At 39.3% G+C, this 21,421-nt stretch overlaps 1 protein-coding gene across 3 annotated transcripts in view; it reads right to left on the bottom strand.

The window, feature by feature from the left end:
• Positions 1 to 21,421, bottom strand: part of DDAH1 (dimethylarginine dimethylaminohydrolase 1) — a 154,450-nt gene that overhangs the window by 29,225 nt on the left and 103,804 nt on the right. For all 3 annotated transcript variants that reach the window (XM_030866110.2, XM_030866111.2, XM_060303367.1), the window contains exons 2-4: positions 13,842 to 13,941; positions 6,420 to 6,493; positions 5,497 to 5,616 (exon numbers count right to left, since the gene is read on the bottom strand). In XM_030866110.2, the coding sequence (XP_030721970.1) occupies positions 5,497 to 5,616; positions 6,420 to 6,493; positions 13,842 to 13,941 (294 nt within the window). The remainder of the gene's footprint in view (positions 1 to 5,496; positions 5,617 to 6,419; positions 6,494 to 13,841; positions 13,942 to 21,421) is intronic.

The raw sequence follows: 21,421 nt of genomic DNA, 5'->3' as shown, positions 1-21,421 counted from the left end.
TCAAAAGAAAAACACGCTGTATCCTATGCCATTTAAATTAGCTTAAAGCAAGCAGCCTATGTCCTCATTCAAGGAATCTTACAAATGTAATTCGTTATTTCAGGAAGTAGATAAAAAACTTAGACATTTCTATCCAAATGCATTATGATCATTTTAATTAAAATTACAAGCATACTGGAATTCCATGTACTATATTTCAGCTCCATTTATATGACAAAGGCACAAAAAATGGAGTGGTGATCTCATAATTCTTTTCTTACCACATCCTTTTAGTACTTCTATTAAAAGTCTTCTTAAACAATAATTCACTGTGATATAAAAGAATAAAATTATTAATAAAAGAAAGGCCACTAAATAAAACTGCAGATGCCCTATGGAGAAAATACCTGGTCTCCTGTGTGGGGTTAGGTTAGGAAGGTGGGAATGCGCCTCTTGCCTCCCGGCCAGCAGATGATACACCCCACTCCCCCCCACAACATGTCAGTGCCACAAGTTCCTGGAGCTCCAAGCTTGGGTAGAGCGGCAGCTTCCTCATCTGATTAGTTTCAGGAAAGTTTTAGCTAAGTGTCACTCTTCCCAACTTCCTTTCCTTCTCTCCCTCACTCCCTCCCTTTGTCCTTCCTTCCTTCCTTTCTCTCTCCCCGCCCCCCCCTGCAGTTGCCTGGAAGACTGAATGCTACCAAGGAGACTGAGTTAAAAATCATTACTGTGAGTCCCTCCTGAGGGCAAGAATTACGATCTGTCCTTCTGTGACAGAGAGCATGTAATTAATCCAGGTTTCTGGAAAGCAAGTCAATTTTGTCACAGATCTAGAAAAAGAACAGGTGAGATGTGGTGCAAATCTACTCTTTATCATGTCTTTTTTCCTCCCCAACTTTACTGACATACAAAGGGCAATTAAAAATTGTATATATTTAAGGTTTACAAAGACCGGCAGGCAAGGGGAAATGGGGAGATATTGGTCAGGAGGTACCAAGTTTGTCTTTTTTTCCTTAGCTAAAAAAAAAACACACCAGGCTAGTCTGTGGACAAGACAGGCATCATATAGGCGATAAAGCAGGGATTTGAGACTTAGACCCAGCTACTGGAGAAGTATTTCTGTAAGTTAATCACAGCCCACTTCCAACAATATATGTATTTTTATTAAACTTTAAAAATTAAAGTGTAACATACAAGATGGCCCTCCACACCATGACTCCCTCCCTCTTTTTTTTTTTTTTTTTTTTTTGCGGTACGCGGGCCTACTCACTGTTGTGGCCGCTCCCGTTGCGGAGCACAGGCTCCGGACGCACAGGCTCAGTGGCCATGGCTCACGGGCCCAGCCGCTCCGCGGCATGTGGGATCCTCCCGGACCGGGGCATGAACCCGCGTCCCCTGCATCAGCAGGCAGACTCTCAACCACTGTGCCACCAGGGAAGCCCTCCCTCCCTCTTTTTAAAGTAACTACTATTCTGACTGCTAACAGCATAGAGTAGTTTTATCTCTTGTTTTACTTGAAGTGAATGAGATAATATAATATGTACTTTTTGGAGGTTGGCTTCTGTTGCTCAAATTATGTTTGTGAGCAGTAGTTCCAGCTGGGTGGCAACTGGAGTTCTCATCTTTTTGAGAAGACAAACATTCCTCCTGGAAGAGTACTAGTAGATCTACTGCCTACACACGAATTAATTACTCTTATAGTATTTTCTTTTATAGCTAGAGGAGCAGGATGAAGGTAGTGATTGCCCAGGGGTACAAGGCAATGATGAAAAGTGTAGGAGAAAAACTATAGCAAGGGCAGATTGCTCTAAAGGCTAATTTTGCTTAGATAATAGTATTTGTAGGGTAAGACTTGGTATCAAATATCTTTAGTAATTTCAAATCAACCTAATCTCCAGTACTTTGACCGTATCAACAGTAAAATATGGTAATAATAGGTCCTCCTTTCTTCCTTCCCTGTATTAGATAATCTCTGTGTTAAGTGTGTATTAAATGTACTCTGCATTCTGGGCTTTTTAGCAGAGAATTGCTAGATGGATTATTTCATTTAAATATACAATGCATACACTATTAAATCTACTACAACTGAGACAGGCATGATGACTATCTCCACAAGAACCCACTTCATTAACCAAGAATAGATTGCAACCCATTACAAAGTGTTTCAAATGCAATAAGACTACCCAGAAATGCTTGGGCTCTCAGCTTTGCAAGAATATGCAAGAAGTAGTTTTACAGACTCTGAAGGAAGCAAGTACTCAGCAAGCAGTGACAGATGTGGGACGCAATCAGGCTTTCAGTGTGTGGCACAGGAAGGCACAATTCACCTCTGTCTAAATGCTATGCCCTTCGAAGAAAGGCCCAAGTGGCCAGGGGTTTCTCTACAGAGACAAGACCGAGACATCAAGATTTGCAAAGGAAAATGAGACCAAACTCATATCTTCCCTGAAACAGGTCAGATCCTGACAACAGCAAAAAATGGGAAGAGGGGAATAGTTGGAGAGAGGGGAGGATAAAGAGGGAGATTAGCTAGAACCAATCCATGGCAAAATAACTAGAAAAGGCTTTCCAACAGAAAAAGAATGGATATGGAGTAGGGCGGGCAAGTGGGGAGAGGAGAATCAGGGTCCAGGAAATCTGATTCTGGAACCATGAGATCCTATTCAAAATGCCTTATTTCATCTGTTCTCAGTATTTTCACTTGCGAAATGGAGAAAATACGCTTTCATTACTTGTAAATGATGTATTTGTCTCTGTCCATTTGCCTTCCTGCCTGTCTATATCAGTATTTATATGTCCAAATTAGTAGTAGGACTTACCCACTATCAATTTTTCTGATTGATTTAAAGGAGCCCAAACTGTTTGCAAATAGATAAGCAGTTCAATTCACTAAATCTGAATTTCACCAACCCACCTACTTCTGACCTGAGAACATGCCCTCATGGAGATCTCATTATTCTTCAGTTTGCTTTGCTCTCCTGCTTTTGCTACAAGGGAAGGAAACCTTTTTGATGCTAGGAACATGGCGGGTGGGCACTTGCTAACTCCATAGGCCCATAGTTTATGAAGCACATTTGCTGATGGAAAATTCAATCCCCAAAAATGTCTTTCTACTCAGTGAGGATTATTTATAGCTTCTGACACAGAAGGTTTCAAGTTTAGAGTGAACATCACTATTAACACTAACTCAAATGAACTTTAAAGGAAGGAGGACTATAAAATCCTCATAGGATGCCCTTAAAAGATGTGGTCTTAAAGGACTTGACAATGGGAAAGGAAAGATTAAGGGAGAAATGTGAGTGAGTTGCCAAGGCATACAATGGGACTTGGGGCTTGGCTTTCTTTTTTCAGGTCATCAGTGGCCCTCTTTTCTGATTGCAGGGTCTTTCCCCTCCATTTTTTTTTTTTTTTTTGCAAAAGGAATGATGGTCCAACACCTCTGTAGCAATACAGCCTCTTTTGCTCAGAGCCTGTGGGTACCCAGGCTCCTACTTCATGGAGATAAACTCATCTCTTGCTCACTTTTATGTCCCAACCTCTTTAGCCGTCACCTGCCCCATCCAGCTATCTGGGAGCCCACAAGAAAACTCTTCATTAGTTGGGCTAGTTTGCCCACATCTCATGAATATATTTTGCTTAGTTTTTGCTTATTCCATGTCCCCACCTGTAACACTCTCTCACTGAATCCCACCCTGATAAATCCTTCAAGACCCACATCTAGCCACATTTTCTTCATGAAGTTTTCTCTGAATATCTAAACCTCAAGAGTTTCCTCTTCTCCTCTGAATAATAGTTAGGGCTATTTCATATAACAGTGCTAGTTAACCATATTGTATTATCTCTTAGTTTGTTATATGTTAGTTTCTCCAGATTATTTAAGTTAGGGACCAGTTTGAGTTAGGGACCTATTGGTTAGAGACCAAGCTATTTGAGTTAGGGACCTAGTTTACCCAAAATGGCAGATGGGGCTACTTTTTCTAGTTTGTCTACCCAGAGAGGTTCTTTCTGCTAATTCACACAAAGACACAGTACAGACCAACTTCATCCTTTTCCTTCTCTTGTAATCAATTTCAGACATGTACAGACCAACCCAGCTGCCATGGAGTTAGTCCCTGAGGAGAAATATAATCTTTCTAGATCCTCTAAGTAACACCATTCATCAGATGTTTTCCTTCAAGACACCATTTTTTTTTTATATGCAGAAAGTTGACATAGCCTTCCAGCTGAAACAGAACAAAAGACATTCTCTAAAGGCAACAGAAAAAGCCCCAAATTCAAAATCTGAGGTAGATTGTTCAACAAGAATTGTTAAAGGTCCTAGAAATACAATCAGAGATACAGTTTGAGAAAAGGAAGAAAGGCCAAGTGAGCTGACTGTAGAAGTTGCAGATAATGCAAAGGGGAAAGTCAGCAAGTGGGAGGCAATGATTACTTCCCAGACAAACCATACCAAGTCTAGCACTGAGGCAGAAGAGTAAAGACCTGATAGGGCAAACAAATAAATTGTATACCTTGGGGCACACAGACTTCCTCTCTTTGCCTAAGAGGAGTTACTGTCTTGGTCCTCTAATAAGTCATGTGTAGTGCAGGACCACCTGAGAGGAGGGGGCAAAAAGTAGTCGCAGCCCACCATTTAGTATTAGCCTTGCGATCTGGGGTGAGCCACTCGATCTAGTTCTTAACTGCAAAATAGAGATAAAACCACCTCCCACATTCATTTATTCATCATTCTCTTTATTTAAGGACCACCATGGGCCAAGCACAAAGGCGCACATGGTGAGCAAAACAGACATGGTTTTTGCCCTTATGAAGTGTCCAGATAATCTCCCAGGTTGTTAGTTACAGAGATGAAATGTGCCTTTGAACTGTAAAGCACTGTAACGATGGAAGGTCTTCTTCACTATCAGTGACTTCCACTCTCAATCTAGCTATGTGACCCAAGGCAAGTTGTAATTTTTCTGGACTTTCCTTTCCTATCTGTGAAATAAGAAAATTTCCTTTCCTAAAATTTAAGTATTCCAATGCAAATGAAGAAGTTAAGATTTTTAGGTACTTCTGAATCATGTCTTTCTAAAAGATTATTATGAAATAGTTCAGAAATACAAAAGGATAAGAATAATGTAATGACCCCATGTGTACCAATTACCTGACTTAGATAAAACATTACCAAGAGCTCTACTGGTGGGATGCCTTCCTCTTCCCCAGAAGAGAGAACTGTGATGAGTTTGGTATTTATTTTTCTGAATCGGCCTTTCCAGGTAACCTGGTGTGTAAGTAAGAATGGTTCACCAGTGAAGAACTCTTCCTATAAGTGTCCTTCCCAGGAAGAGTACTTATTAGGTGTTCCCAGTTCCTGATAAATGTGAGGTCATGACAGTGTACATCACAGAAAGCTCAAGTACCAGCCTGTTCTCTCCCTGCCACCCTTGCTTGCTGTCCACCCAGTAGACAGAATTAGGAAAACCATGCGGCAGGCACCACCTACTGCCTTTAGAAAGAGCAAAGTTTTATATTTACCTTGAGAGCCTTCTGTGCAGATTCACTGGATCCAATTGCGATTAGGTTAGGCCCAGCCATGCTGCAGAAACTCTTCAAGTGCAAAGCTTCGACCACTGGGACTGTGGAGACCGCATAGTCCTATGCATATAATAGAAACAAGTAGTTTGGCATTTCAGAATAATTCTAAAACGCATTCAAATCTGCTCAAAACATTCTTGCTCTTCTAGAGGCTGCCAGGGTCCCTGAACATCTGGAAGGAAAACTGGGACCCACAAGTTTGGATATTGCCAGTTAAACGAAGATCGCTTCTAAAAAGAAAGTGCAGAGCCCCCTTCCCGACGTGTGACTGCATCAACAGCTTCACTGGCTGACCTATGTAGTGGGCTACTCTGGAAGGATGAATATCCTGTGTAAACAAGAGCCTCACATCGTCATGGGGAACAGAGCTTTTTGGGGATTACATCCCTTCCTAAGCAGTCTGGTGAGCCCATCTGCTAATGATCAATAGAGTGAAGGGACCTTGGGAGGATGTATGTGCAATGCCTAGCCGAGTTTCCAGCACACAGTAGGCACCCAAGTACAGGTGATCTTTGATTCCAATCTGAAAAATCCACATTTCATGTTAGAGGCAATTGGGACTCCAGATTTTTTTTTTAAGTCATCGATTGTGCCAGAAACATCTGCCAGGTGGTTGTATGAGTATACACTGGGAGAAAACAGATGTCCATGATAACTTTGTCTGTTGCTGCTGTGGGAGTCCCATGAAGCCTATTTATTAAGTTCTAGCTTCTAAAACTTCTAGCAAGCATACAAACATTAGGAATTATTTTGCAAAGCCTGTGACATAGAAATACCATTATTCATGACATATTGATTCAATGGGCCTATGAATGTTTATTAGGTAGTTACTCTGTGCCAGGCATAAATTATCCTTTACCTACCTTAAAAGTATCAGCCAAGATTTCAGCACCTCGTTGATTTGTCCTTTTGGAAAGGCCCACAAAAAACTCTCTGCCTGTAATAAATGTCATGGAACACAGTCAGTGGGTGGCACCAGAGATGGCGTACTATTTCTCTGTCTATAAATGAAGACCTTAAAGCACCACACAGTTCTTTCCTACCGTAGAGGGAAGCTCCACTTGTACTCTGACCCCTGCTCTCTTTACACAAATCTGGTTTCAAATTATTGCCTTTAAAAATAAACTTTTTAAATTCATAGAGGCAGAAAGTGGAATGGTGATTGCCAGGGGCTGATGCAGGGGAGGGGGGAGGGGGGAAATAGGGAGTCAGTGTTTAATGGGTATGATGTTTCATTTTGGGAAGGCAGAAAAGTGCTGGAGATGGATGGTGGTGATAGTTGCACAACGTGAATGTAGTTAATAACTCTGAACTGTACATTTAAAAGTGGTTAAATGGTAAATTTTATGTTATGTATATTTTACCACAATAAGAGAATAAAGTTTTTATTTAGGAAACCATAGAATTAAACACATTAATAACTTGTAATCAGAAATTAAGCAATAGCAATGACAAGTTAGCAGAGCTTCCTTTTTTTCCCCTAAAAGAACAATACTAGACAGTCTTGATCAGTTCAAATACCTTTTTCTATAATGTTGATATAAGGGCTGAAGAAACCATCTGGGTAAAGTGAGTTTAGTGCTGCCTGGTCTTCAGGTCTGAGCTCTAACAGCTGTTTTTAAAACAACACACCCATTTATTTCAAATCAACCATCAAAGGTTGATGTAGATAGTGCCTATCTACAAAGCACTAAAGTTTAGAAGAATGAAACTTTCTACTTATTTGGCTTTTCTGAAATTCTACAATTTTTCTTCTCAGAAGGCAAAACATTAAGTAAAAATGGTCTCCTAGTTATAGGCAAAAAAACAACTATAGTAGATAGAGTTAGGCAATACATAAATGTAGGAATTCTTATCCTCCCTTAATTCTTTGGAAAAGAATTCGACATGAAATGTGGAAAAAAAATTCCAAGAGAAATCAGTATACATTTTGCCTCAGAACAAGTGCAAGAAGTGTAGCCAAGAAAGAATTGCTTGATAGACTTTACAGCTATTACAACTTTTATCTTCGTGGTGTCCTTATAAAAGGGGTAAAAGACATAGGTCAAATGATGTTATGATAAATTCCATTGGCTTATGCTGTTAGCAGACACAGGAATTGTTGACGGCATGTTGACAGTGTTTTTGGTAATGGTATGATTGTATTGTCCCTTAAGAAAACTCACTACATACAAATCAAAACTTAAGTAAGAGAAAGATCCTTTACTTAACAAAAGTATTACTCACTTTATTAAAAGAGTCAGTTGAAATTAAAAAAAAATCAAATTTCCTTAATTCTCTTAAGAGAAATATAGATTTATAAATTAGATTTACATTTTTAAGAAAAACATTTAATGCATTAAGCAAATTTAAATGCATTTACAGTGGGCCTTACACATTATTTCCATTTTAAAAGACTAAGATGAGATAGGAACGTACAAAGAAACGCAAACTGCTTATCTCTTTAAAAAGTAAGTTTAGGGCTTCCCTGGTGGCGCAGCGGTTAGGAATCTGCCTGCCGATGCAGGGGACAGGGGTTCGATCCCTGGTCTGGGAGGATTCCACATGCCGCGGAGTAACTAATCCTATGCGCCACGACTACTGAGCCTGTGCCCTAGAGCCTGCGAGCCACAACTACTGAAGCCTGCGTGCCTAGAGCCTGTGCTCCACAACAAGAGAAGCCACCGCAATGAGAAGCCCGTGCACCGCAACGAGATGTGGCCCCACTCTCCGCAACCAGAGAAAAGCCCGTGCGCAGCAACGAAGACCCAACGCAGCGAAAAATAAAATTAAATAAATAAATTTATTTTTTAAAAAAAGTAAGTTTAAGTTGGACTTCTGTTTCTAGTGGTATGGTGGGCTATATCCCTTAAATGGCCTTCCTGATAAAAACAACTGAAGTACTGGAATCAAAATATTAAAAAGGCTTTTTTTTGGTGTTATGTCTCTTATGTCATTTTCTTCTATACCAATTCACCCTCTTTTTTTTTTTTCCTTCCTTACCTCATTCTTTCATAGGAGATATCAGGTCATTTGTTCTACTGACTTTCCTACAGTCTGGATTTGGTTGATTGCTTCCTTGTGTACCATCTAACATTAAATTGTTCCTTTATCCTTTGTATTTTTTGGCAAACTGATAGTCTATGTAGATGCTTCTTTAGATTCTTGTTCAAATTTTTTTTTTTTTTTGGATAGGACTACTTCAGAGGTGGGGCTGTACTTCTACTGCATCACATCCTGAGGCACATGACTGACTGTCACACTTTCAGTGATGCTAGAATGATCAGTGTGTTCAGGTGGTATCAGCCGGATTCCTCCATTATAAAGTCCCCCACTCATTTTTTTTTTTTTTTTTTTTTTTGTGGTACGCGGGCCTCTCACTGTTGTGGCCTCTCCCATTGCTGAGCACAGGCTCCAGACGCGTAGGCTCAGAGGCCATGGCTCACGGGCCCCGTTGCTCCGCGGCATGTGGGATCTTCCCGGACCGGTGCACGAACCCGCATCCCCTGCATCGGCAGGCAGACTCTCAACCACTGCGCCACCAGGGAAGCCACCCCCACTCATTTTTTAAAAATTGTTGTTTCATTCCTTTATCTTTTTTTTTTTTTCCCCACAGTGTGGCATGCGGGATCTTAGTTCCCCGACCAGGGATTGAACCTGTGCCCTCTGCATTGGGAGTGTGGACTCTTAACCACTGGACCGCCAGGGAAGTCCCTCATATAAAAGTTTTTACATCCTTTGATGATCATTGCACAGGTCCATTGTTTTATTAGGGATCTACAATTACTGGCTAGAATTCTAAAAATAAAAACTTTTCTCAATCAAGTATTTGGTCTACTTGAAATAGAATTCACAAAGAAAAGATAGGCTAAATGCTTGAGTCTTTCCTTTATATTTATCAATTATCACAATAATGAGTTGGTATCCCAGCAACTTATAATAATGACAAATATGTTTTTTTTTAAAAAACATCATTATCCACTAATAAGCCAAAGAATAAATCATAATGGAAATCAGAAAATATTTTGAATTAATGATAAAAAAAATATTCATATCAAAACACAAAGGATTCAGCTAAAGCTGTACTTGAAAAGCTTTACAGCCTTAAATGCTTACTTTAAGAAGAAGAAAGGTTCAAAATTAAAGAGACAAAATTCCACCTTGAAATTCAAGGAAAAAAGAACAATAAAAACAAAGGAATTTGAAGGAGGGAAATACAGGTAGAAACAGGAAGAGAAAAGGAAACTTATAAGAGAGAGGGTTCAATAAAGCCCAAAGTTGGTTCTTCGAAAAGATTAATACAATTGACAGATCTCTGGCAAGAAATAGAAGGCACAAATAAACATTATGAACGAAAAGGGGACATAGCTGTAGTTGTCGTGAAACTTAAAACAGATATTAAGAAAATATGAATAACTTTATAGCCAACATTTTAAAAACTTAGATAAAATAAATAAAGTCTCAGAAAACAAAACTCACCAAAACTGGCTCAGAAAAACCTCAATAGTCATATAATCATTACAGAAACAGAACTGGTTTAAAATCTCCCCACAAAGAAAGCACCAGGTCCACGGGGCCTGTTTACAGGTAAGTTCTACCAAAGTCCAAGGAATGCACAATTAAAGTTGTACTGATTTTAGAGAACAGAAACATAGGAAATATTCCCTAATACATTTCATATGAGGTTAACATAGCTTCAACCAAAGCCAGACAAGGATAACAAAAAAGAAAAATTATAGGCCACAGAAACAAAATCTTAAACAATCATCTAATTGTTTAGATAATTAAACAATTAAATACACACTAAATACAGCACTAATAAAAAGAGAATATATCTTCATCAAGTTTGATTTCATCCCAGAGATGTAAACTTTGACCATTGATATCAGAAAATCAATTAATGTAATTAACCACATCAATAGATTAAAGAAAAAAATCACATCATCATTGAATCAAAATAAGAGTTCACCACCTGAAATTCCATTTCTAGCTGTTTACTTTAGAGAAACTCTTATACACGTCCCCAGGAGACACACACAAGACTGTACATAGCAGCATTGAAGATAGTAGACAAAAACTGAAAAGCACTCAAACATACATCAACAGTAAAATGAATAAATACATCATTCGGTATTCTTACCATGGAATTCTACACAGCAGTGAAAATGAATGAACTCCAGCTACATGGATCAAGTTAGATCAACGGCAGAAAAATCACACAAGAGTTCATACAGTATCACCCTAATTACAGAAGCCGTAAGAAAAGCGAAACTAAACAACATATAATTTTAGGACTGCATATATTGAGGTAAAACTCAAAGAAAGACAAGACAGTGATTAACACAAAATTCAGGCTACCTCAAGCTGGGAGGAGAGAAAGTTTGGGAGTGGGGCTTCCATGGTCCTGGCAATGTTCTATTTCTTAAGCCAGGTGTTAGGTACTCAGGTGATCATTTTTATTATTGGTCTTTAAACTGTACATAAACATTTTATAACTCTTTTTTATTTGCTCCATATTTCACAAAAATAAATAAATGGAAGTAGAGGTAAGTTGATGCTGTCTATTTAAGAGAAATAGGACTGAAACAACTTCTACCAGTAGCTGCTTGCTTGACTGACAGAGTTCCTAGCAGAACTGGAGTTGGAAACCTCTTTCCTTCTGTCCATTTCCTGATGAATTATTAATGAAGCTCTGAGTTACAGAAGGAAGAAGACACAGAGTGTATGGGAAGCGCTCCAGATTTTGGTTCTTACTCAACTGCGTAATCTAAAAATTGAGTGGTGATGTTTGTACAATGTTGTGAATGTAATTAATGCCACTCCAATTGTACACTGAAAGATGGTTAAAATGGCAAATTTTATGTTATATATATTTTACTACAATTTTTAAAAAGGGAAAAAATCGAGAAGTAGGAAATAGAAGGTAGGACCACACATTAGGTATGAATGAGAAGCCAAGCAGATAAAGATCTTAATATCACAACACTATCTCAGTTTTCAATAACATACTTTTAAGGTATTCAGTATTGAATAATACCAAAACAAAGCTTACAGATAGTGTCCAAGGCAAACCTCAATACTTAGTACCTTATTAGAAGTTATGGGAAAAACATTAGGCTTGAGATGCTGTGGAAAGACCTTTGACCAATGGAAGAGGTTCCTAAACTTTGCCGAAACAATGAGAAGATTTTAGGGAATCTTGTTCAGCTCAGCTGTTGAGATAACTAAACGGCTGTGAATACAGCTTGCATTTTTTTGTTTTTTTTTTTTAATAAATTCATTTTATTTATTCATTTAGCTGCGTTGGGTCTTCGTTTCTGTGCGAGGGCTTTCTCTGGTTGCGGCAAGCAGGGGCCACTCTTCATTGCGGTGCGCGGGCCTCTCACTGTCGCGGCCTCTCCTGTTGTGGAGCACAGGCTCCAGATGCACAGGCTCAGTAGTTGTGGCTCATGGGCCCAGTTGCTCCACGGCATGTGGGATCTTCCCAGACCAGGGCTCGAACCCGTGTCCCCTGCATTGGCAGGCAGATTATCAACCAATGCACCACCAGGGAAGCCCCTACAGCTTGTTTTAAATCATTCTTCAAATAGCATCAGTACCTGCTCACAGCAAGTTATTTATTATACAGCTATGTTCTGGTAAAAAAGAATTTTATTGTAAGGAAGTGTGAGTAACACATCTAGCTTTTCACAAAAGCCTGTTTTCTAAGAGAAACAGACTGTTGTTCTGTGCTACTGAAAAGAATGAAAAGTGCCATCAATGGGAGACACAAAGAATATTCTAGGGGCTTCCCTGGTGGCGCAGTGGTTGAGAGTCCGCCTGCCGATGCAGGGGACACGGGTTCGAGCCCTGGTCTGGGAAGATCCCACATGCCGTGGAGTGGCTGGGCCCGTGAGCCATGGTCGCTGAGCCTGCGCGTCCGGAGCCTGTACTCCGCAACGGGAGAGGCCACAGCAGTGAGAGGCCCGCATACCGCAAAAAGAAAAAAAAAGGAATATTCTAAGCGGAACTTACTAGGCAGATTCAAAGAATGCCTGAGTCGGCTTGGACACAACTGGAGCTGAGAATGCAGCGTAGGTCTCTCTGACCCCTTGTTCTGTGTTCTTATGGCTCAGTGGGTGTGCACATCAAACCCCAGAGGGAGGCCCATTGCCTGTGACAGTGGTGGCACAGGCTGTGCAGGGCACAACTCCAGGGGTTTTGCTTTCCACAAACCTATGATAAAAATGGCGCCCCCTGGGGCTCGGTGACACAGTCCCCACTCACAAGTATGTGACACCAAGCAAGGAACTATGTGAATGTCCCAGGATAAAGACTCCTCCTCCTCCAGGAACATTAATTTTTTCAAAATTTAAGTTATATAAAACATTTTTATATTAAAATGAAGATGGCTATATTTTGTCTATATACATGGGATTCGATACAAAATTCACATCAGCTAAAATATTGGACTTCCAAGAAGCTCCATGCTTTCAGTGGGCCACATGGGTCTACATTCCCAAATCTCTGGGGACCAGCCTCTGCTGTTAGGGCTACATCTGCGAAACAGGTGTTTATTCTTTGACAAGTAGGGGAAAATAAACTCTCATTATCAATTAAAAATTATTGATTGTCTTGTTTATCAATATAACTAGAATGAAACTGGTGACCCAGATTTTAGCACGTGACTTTACAAAAACAATAATAATATGATCATAAAGAGTTGGAAAGGTTAAACGCTAAAATTACCATTTCTTTAGTAGCTATATTATATACAGTATAAAAACTGATTTCAGTTAGATCAATAATAATATCAGCTGTTTCTATTTTGTTGAGTTCTGCTATTATTCATTTGGCATTAAGCCAAGCCAGTCTGCACTGAAAAGTATTTAAATCTATCTTGCCATCTGGGAAGAAAATTATTTGTAAATGACACATCTTGAATTAAGAGTCTTTCCAATACAGCCCAGATATACTGTCACACAATGCAAAGCTATGCAACCCATAAACTAATATTGTAGAACACAGTAGACACAACCTATAAAATGATATGTATATACTGATAACGTGTAAAAATATGCAAATACGTGCATACAAAAGTACTAAAGGTACTTTAATATTCAATAAAAAAGTATTCAATAACCCAAATATTGAAATGATTATCTTTGAATGAAAGGTCATTTTTAATTTTCTCTCTTTTGTGCTTTTCTGTATTTTCCAAATTACCCTTACTTTGGTAATTAAAAAAAAAAACTATAATTAAACAAGGGGATATAGGCCAGGTATTAGAAATATTTTTAGATAGGAAAGAGTAAGTACAACTCTACCTGTGAATAAGACATCTCCACCATCTAAGGTTGCATTTTCATCTTTCATCTCTACTATGTTGAGCTGAAGTTTTTCTAATGCTTCTTTCATCAGGTCAACCTGTTGAAAATAAAATGATTCAGATTAATATTCTACCATTTTCTAACAAGAAAACTAATCATCTAAAACTTCAGAACACTGAATTATGTCCCTATGTGCACACATATACAATGCACACCCTAATGAATTTGTGAATGTGTGTAGTATAGTTTGGACCAGCCATGATCATTTGCAAGAGAAGAAATTATCTATTAGGAATTGTCCATTTTGTCTCCTAGTCTAACATCAAGTCAATATTATACTCCTTTCGTTCTGTCGGAGTCTGACTATTTAGAGGACACGGTTGAAGGTGTGACTAATTAGGGCACAAGAGTCAAGAGAGGTGGGAGGCAGATCATCCAACCTTCCTACCCATCCCAGAAAAACAGAAGATTTAATTTTAAATCTTAAGTCAGTCATTCAGTCAGAATTGCACACACAGAGTAATATGTGGAAGGAATATCAATGACAATAACCAATAACTTGAAATCTCAGCCCATTGGAGAGTCACTGTTTTCTATTCAAATATTTTCTAAAATGTCAGAACATCTAAGGCTTCTCTGTAAATCTGAACTGTTATTTAAATTTAACCTAGGTCTCTAGAGGTGATTAACAAATACAATAATGGTAATCAAACCCAAGAATACCTGAAAATGAATTTCGGGATCTTTCTATGATCCCAGGGTACAGTCTAAAGCACAGAGATATCCTGGGCTGAACTAGGGAACACTTGTAGTAAGGTTTATATTAATGCAAGAAAAAAATGTAAGGCATAACAAATGCCCTTTGAAATCCTTCCAGCAGTTCAACAAAACAATTTAAATATTTCTGAAGGTCTGTATAACTTTTAACATGGTAAAGGTCTACATTGAGAAGACATGAACAGGGACTAAGGGAAAAACAGGAGATCACGTGACACTGGGAAAAGTAAAAGTTCTGCCAAAATACAGCATGCCCCAGTACACATAGTGAAGTCGTTAAGGAAGAGTTTAGGAGACATAAATATAGCAGAGTAACTTCTAAAGTAATAAAAACATGGAAATACTTTGACAGCAAGCCTGACATTTATGAAGTCAAAAAAATTAAAGAGAATGCAAAATAAAATAAATATATCATCTCATCCTTGTCCTGGAACTCGTGTAAAAATTCCACAAACCAGAGTGACTCAGAACAATAAAAAATTATTTCCATAGATGAAATGGTCTTAAAGTAATAAATACATCTAGTGACCTCTTTTAAACAGTGGAATAGGTTTTCCTATATAACAGGAAGTGAAATCGTTGCTAGAGCATAAAAAAGAAGGAAAACAATATCTACCATGACTCATTGGGCTACAGTGAACCCAGGAAAACACACAACTGCTTCCTTCCAGCATCTGCCTCTGTGTCCATGGAAACTTCATTGAGTTTAGAGAAATCATGAGAACTGAGCTACTGTTACCTTTTGTTTCTATTATGAATGCTACTGCTTCCGTTATAAGTTAACATTTCAGAGGTTACTAGGAATTCAGCAATAACATGAGAAGTTTATATGCAATAGCTCAGGAACTTTATTCAACTCTTAATTAAGAGTTCAAAGAGAACAGAAGTAGGGAGATTAACAGATACCAGTTTCAGGAACATTGCACTTCTTTATAGGTCCTATGTCTTTCAAATTAATGTTTTAGGGATAAAATTCTTGCAGTTTCTTAAAAGTTAAAACAGCTGCACTGACATGAAAAAACTGGCTTTTGTGTAAGGGCTGTACTTAAAAAAAAAAATTCAGTCACATCTATATAAACAAAGTCATCAGGATAGGTCCATACCACAAACATGGGTAATACTATTACTTTCAGAGTTAAGGGTATGGACAAGTTTAAAAAATGTTTTAAACATTAAGTAGACAGTCTTGAGAATTGCAGGACCATATGGCATCAGATGTGCAATGCTAACCCGGATAAAATTTCTGAAGAAGAAACAAGAGAGGCTGAACCCAGAGGCTCAGCTCCATTGAGAACTGCACACTCTTTGGCACAGGGGTTCCATGAAGCAGACAAACTCGGCTGCAAACAAGGCCCAGTGTTGCCCTGACACATGGTCCCATAACAAGCCAGCTATTCAGGTAAATAGAACACTAAATATAATTACAGAAGTGGGAACTTTTGCTGGAAAATGTCCAAACCACGAGCCTTCAAGAAACTGCCCGTTCTGTGGTTACATGGCTATGGTTAATGTTGACTTAATTAAGCTTCAAGAGGAAAAAAACCCAAAAGGCCAAAAACACACCCACCTTTCACTGAGACAGTAATCTTGCAGAGTGGAAATTAGCATTACTCAGGGTAGGGAGGAACTGTCAGAACAAATATTATTAATTCCAAAGGCTGAGTTGAATGGGTCATTTTAGCCCATGAAATTAGAAACAAAAGGGCAAATTAGAGAAACAACCTTAATTTAAACTTAACTATATTATTTTCATACTCTATTCTAAAAAATTTACAAGAACTTCTTCCTTCCCTTTTCACTCTAAATGCATTCTTTTTTTCCTTTTCTTTCTTTTTTGTTTTTAAACTTTATACTTCCATATCTTCTTGCCCCATCTTTTCCCCTCCCACCCTTTGCTCCAGATTCCTTCCCTGGCCATAGGGGGTTCAGGCCACCCCTGCTGCTTCCAACCCATATGTCTAGAGTGGGTACTATTTTTGAGGTAATTGTCTTTTTCTTTTCTTCTTCCCTTGCTCCCTTTCTTTGTTTTCCGGAGTACAAGTGTTAAAAAATGTAGAGTTCTTGGGGTTACACATTCACAATCACTCCTGGGAATGTCTGTATAGTGTAGTGTTATGATCCAGGGCCTGGGGTTCAAATCACAACTCTGCTACTTATTAGCCAAGTGACCTTAGGTTGGTTAACTTTCTGAGCCTCAGTTTTCTCATCTTTAAAATGGGTGGTTAGTCATAATAGTACCAACTTCCTAGGCTCCTCCTGCACATTAAATACATGTAAAACACTTAGCACATGATAGCTGTTCAATAAACATTAGATGTGACTTTTGTCATTTTGATGAAAACCAGCTTGTGTGGACCCAGTGACAAATACTTGTACTATGAAATTGACCCACAAGAGAAAAGCTGTTGTTTTCTCTTACATTTGGATGAGTTTCTTGTTTTTTTACCACCCCATGACAGATCCCATCTGCTTTCTAGTGAATTAAAATTAGTCTTTTCTGCAAAGCCAGTGTAAAGTCAGAGCACATACACTGAGGACACATTTAAATTTAAATCATTCAAATCTGATTTCTTTCCACTGGAAGTTGTCAGGCTATATGGTAGATTTCTTGTATAATCTCTGCTTTGAAATAGCCCTCTGAAGGTAATACACAAGGTGGGAAGTGGGCCTGTCTGGTAAGATGTCCCACAGGACTCAAAAGAGCGTCAGCCAAGATGATACAGAATGATTACACTAACTGAAGACATTACACTTGGGCTTGTCTAAAGAATTCCCTCTCCTTCTCAATGCCTGGTCTCCTTTTCTGTTCTACTCTCTTCTTACTTTCTTTTACAGTTCTCATTTCTTTTCTCTCATTTGTCTATCATGTTTATATCATCATCCTACCTTCTCATTTCACTCCTTTTGGGTTCTCATGGTGAATGGAGAGAACTGGGGATTTGAATACAGTCTCTATCACGTATTAACAATATGACTTGGGATGAGTTAACTTCTCTGAGCCCAAGTTTCCTAATCTGCAAGTGGGATAATGTTTTCTCTCTAATGGGGATTATGTGAGTAACAAATAAACTAATACACATAAAGCACCTAGTTCAACACCTGACACATTGTGTTCAAAACCAGTAGTTGCTGGTATCATTATTATTTTGCCCTAAATTAACTCAGTGCTTTGGATTCTGGCTACCTTTCAAAAAAATTAAAATTAAAAATAGCATTTTCATCATTAAATAAAACATCTTTTGATACCAACTCTCCTTTTCTTCTTGCAAAATTCCGCCCAAACAAACACAAAAAAACTTTCACAGTTTTATTAGCAAGTTATTGAATATATTCCATAATAGTTTGCAATACACCATAATTAGTTTAATACTCTTCATTAAGATGCCAATATTTTCCAGTTAGCCCTATCCAAAGTTGACTTTGCTGCATATTTTCAACAACCATCCACTTTGAATGTTTCACACCTTCCCTTTGGATGCTGTGACTGTGCTCACGGGGCCTGATGAACAGTTCTGTGCTGCGCTCCATTAAGAACCTGCACCTCCATTTGCCAAGCCACTTTCCTTTAGCTGCTTCTGCTCAGTGGGCTGCCAGATGTTCTGACTACAAATGAAGCCCTTGGCATTGGCCTGTCCACAGCCGACAAATCTCAGTCACCCACAGTTGTGCCCTGCGCTGGGAGCTGTGCTGTCAACACTATTACTAGTACGTTTCCAATGCCCATCCATTTAGATGTTCTGAGTCCCTTCTAACTAATCATATTATAAGAGCTTTAAAATTATCCTGTCATCCTATCCATACTCTGATCTACCTCTGAATAGCAGCAACATAGCTTTGCTGGTAGTGAGATGGTTTCATTTTCTCAACTTGTCACTGACTGTGTTTGGCTGTTTAATGTTAAGTATGACATGTGGATAATGCTGAGGAAGCCACTCCAGAAGCGGATGTGATGTCTCCAGCACGTCATGACACACCTGGTTTGGAACTTGCAGTGAAATTACACTGTGTTGATCCTGGTCAGACACAAACTTTCATTTGTTTATGCCACCTTAATTTTCTTTGTTAATCAGTACATCTTTGGTCACTATGGCCACTTGGACCAGTACATTTGGCTGATTTTGTAACTACTTAATGTCCACATCATGCTTTCACATGTATTTTCTCATTTGGTCAACATTTCAAGTTCAAGGAGATTGGTTCAAAATGGTGGAGTAGAAGGACTTGCCTCACTCCCTCTTGCGAGAACACCAGAATCACAACTAACTGCTGAACAATCATCAACAGAAAGACACTGGAACTCACCAAAAAAGATACCCCACATCCAAAGAAAAAGGAGAAGCCACAATGAGATGCTAGGAGGTGCAATCACAATAAAATCAAATCCCGTAACTGCTGGGTGGGTGACTCACAAACAGGAGAACACTTATACCACAGAAGTCCACCCACTGGAGTGAAGGTTCTGAGTCCCACGTCAGGCTTCCGAACCTGGGGGTCCAGCAATGGGAGAAGGAATTCCGAGAGAATCAGGGTTTGAAGGCTAGCGGGATTTGATTGCAGGACTTCAACTGGGGGAAAGAGAGACTCCACTCCTGGAGGGCACACACAAAGTGTGAGCATCAGGACCCAGGGCAAGGAGCAGTGACCCTATAGGAGACTGAACCTGCTAGTGTTGGAGGGTCTCCTGGAGAGGTGGGGGGTGGCTCGGTCTCACCGTGAGGACAAGGACACTGGCAGAAGAAGGCCTGGGAAGTACTCCTTGGCATGAGCCCTCCCAGCATCTGCCATTAGCCCCACCAAAGAGCCTGGGTAGGCTCCAGTGTTGGGTCGCCGCAGGCCAAACCACCAACGGGGAGGAAACACAGCCCCACCCATCAGCAGACAAGCAGATTAAAGTTCTACTGAGCTCTGCCCACCAGAGCAACAGCCAGCTCTACACACCACCAGTCCCTGCCATCAGGAAGCTTGCACAAGCCTCTTAGACAGCCTCATCCACCAGAGGGCAGACAGCAGAAGCAAGAACTACAATCCTGCAGCCTGTGGAACAAAAACCACATTCACAGAAAGATAGACAAGATGAAAAGGCAGAGGGCTATGTACCAGATGAAGGAACAAGATAAAACCCCAGAAAAACAACTAAATGAAGTGGAGATAGGCAACCGTCCAGAAAAAGAATTCAGAATAATGATAATGAAGATGATCCAGGACCTTGGAAAAAGAATGGAGGCAAAGATTGAGAAGATGCAAGAAATGTTTAACAAAGACCTAGAAGAATTAAAGAACAAACAAACAGAGATGAACAATACAATAACTGAAATGAAAACTATACTAGAAGGAATCAACAGCAGAGTAACTGAGGCAGAAGAATGGATAAGTGACCTGGAAGACAGAATGGTGGAATTCACTGCTGCGGAACAGACTAAAAAGAATGAAAAGAAATGAAGACAGCTTAGGAGACCTCTGGGACAACATTAAACGGAACAGCATTCACATTATAGGGGTCCCAGAAGGAGAAGAGAGAGAGAAAGGACCCGAGAAAATATCTGAAGAGATTATAGTCGAAAACTTCCCTAACATGGGAAAGGAAATAGCCACCCAACTCCAGGAAGCACAGAGAGTCCCATACAGGATGAACCCAAGGAGAAACACACCGAGACACACAGTGATCAAATTGGCAAAAATTAAAGACAAAGAAAAATTATTGAAAGCAGCAAGGGAAAAATGACAAATAACATACAAGGGAACTCCCATAAGGTTAACAGCTGATTTCTCAGCAGAAACTCTACAAGCCAGAAGGGAGAGGCATGATATACTTAAAGTGAGGAAAGAGAAAAACCTACAACCAAGATTACTCTACCCAGCAAGGATCTCATTCAGATTCAATGGAGAAATCAAAAGCTTTACAGACAAGCAAAAGCTAAGAGAATTCAGCACCACCAAACCAGCTCTACAACAAATGCTAAAGGAACTTCTCTAAGTGGGAAACACAAGAGAAGGAAAGGACCTACAAAAACAAACTGAAAACGATTAAGAAAATGGTAATAGGAACATACATATCGATAATTACCTTAAACGTTAATGGCTTAAATGCTCCAACCAAAAGACACAGGCTCACTGAATGGATACAAAAACAAGACCCATATATATGCTGTCTACAAGAGACCCACTTCAGACCTCGGGACACATACAGACTGAAAGTGAGGGGATGGAAAAAGATATTCCATGCAAATGGAAATCAAAAGAAAGCTGGGGTAACAATTCTCATATCAGACAAAAATGACCTTAAAATAAACACTATTAGAAGAGACAAAGAAGGACACTATATAATGATCAAGGGGTCAATCCAAGAAGAAGATATAACAATTATAAATATATATGCATCCAGCATAGGAGCACCTCAATACATAAGGCAACTGCTAACAGCTATAAAAGAGGAAATCGACAGTAACACAATAATAGTGGGGGACTGTAACACCTCACTTACACCAATGGACAGATCATCCAAACAGAAAATTAATAAGGAAACACAAGCTTTAAATGACACAACAGACCAGATAGATTTAACTGATATTTAAAGGACATTCCACCCAAAAACAGCAGATTACACTTTCTTCTCAAGTGCACATGGAACATTCTCCAGGATAGATCACATCTTGGGTCACAAATCAAGCCTCAGTAAATTTAAGAAAATTGAAATCATATCAAGCATCTTTTCTGACCATAGCGCTATGAGATTAGAAATCAGTTACAGGGAAAAAACTGTAAAACAAACAAACACATGGAGGCGAAACAGTATGTTACTA

Source organism: Globicephala melas, chromosome 1, assembly GCF_963455315.2.
Source record: "Globicephala melas chromosome 1, mGloMel1.2, whole genome shotgun sequence".
In the NCBI taxonomy this organism is placed as follows: domain Eukaryota; kingdom Metazoa; phylum Chordata; class Mammalia; order Artiodactyla; family Delphinidae; genus Globicephala; species Globicephala melas.
This window is presented reverse-complemented; position numbering and strand designations above follow the sequence as displayed.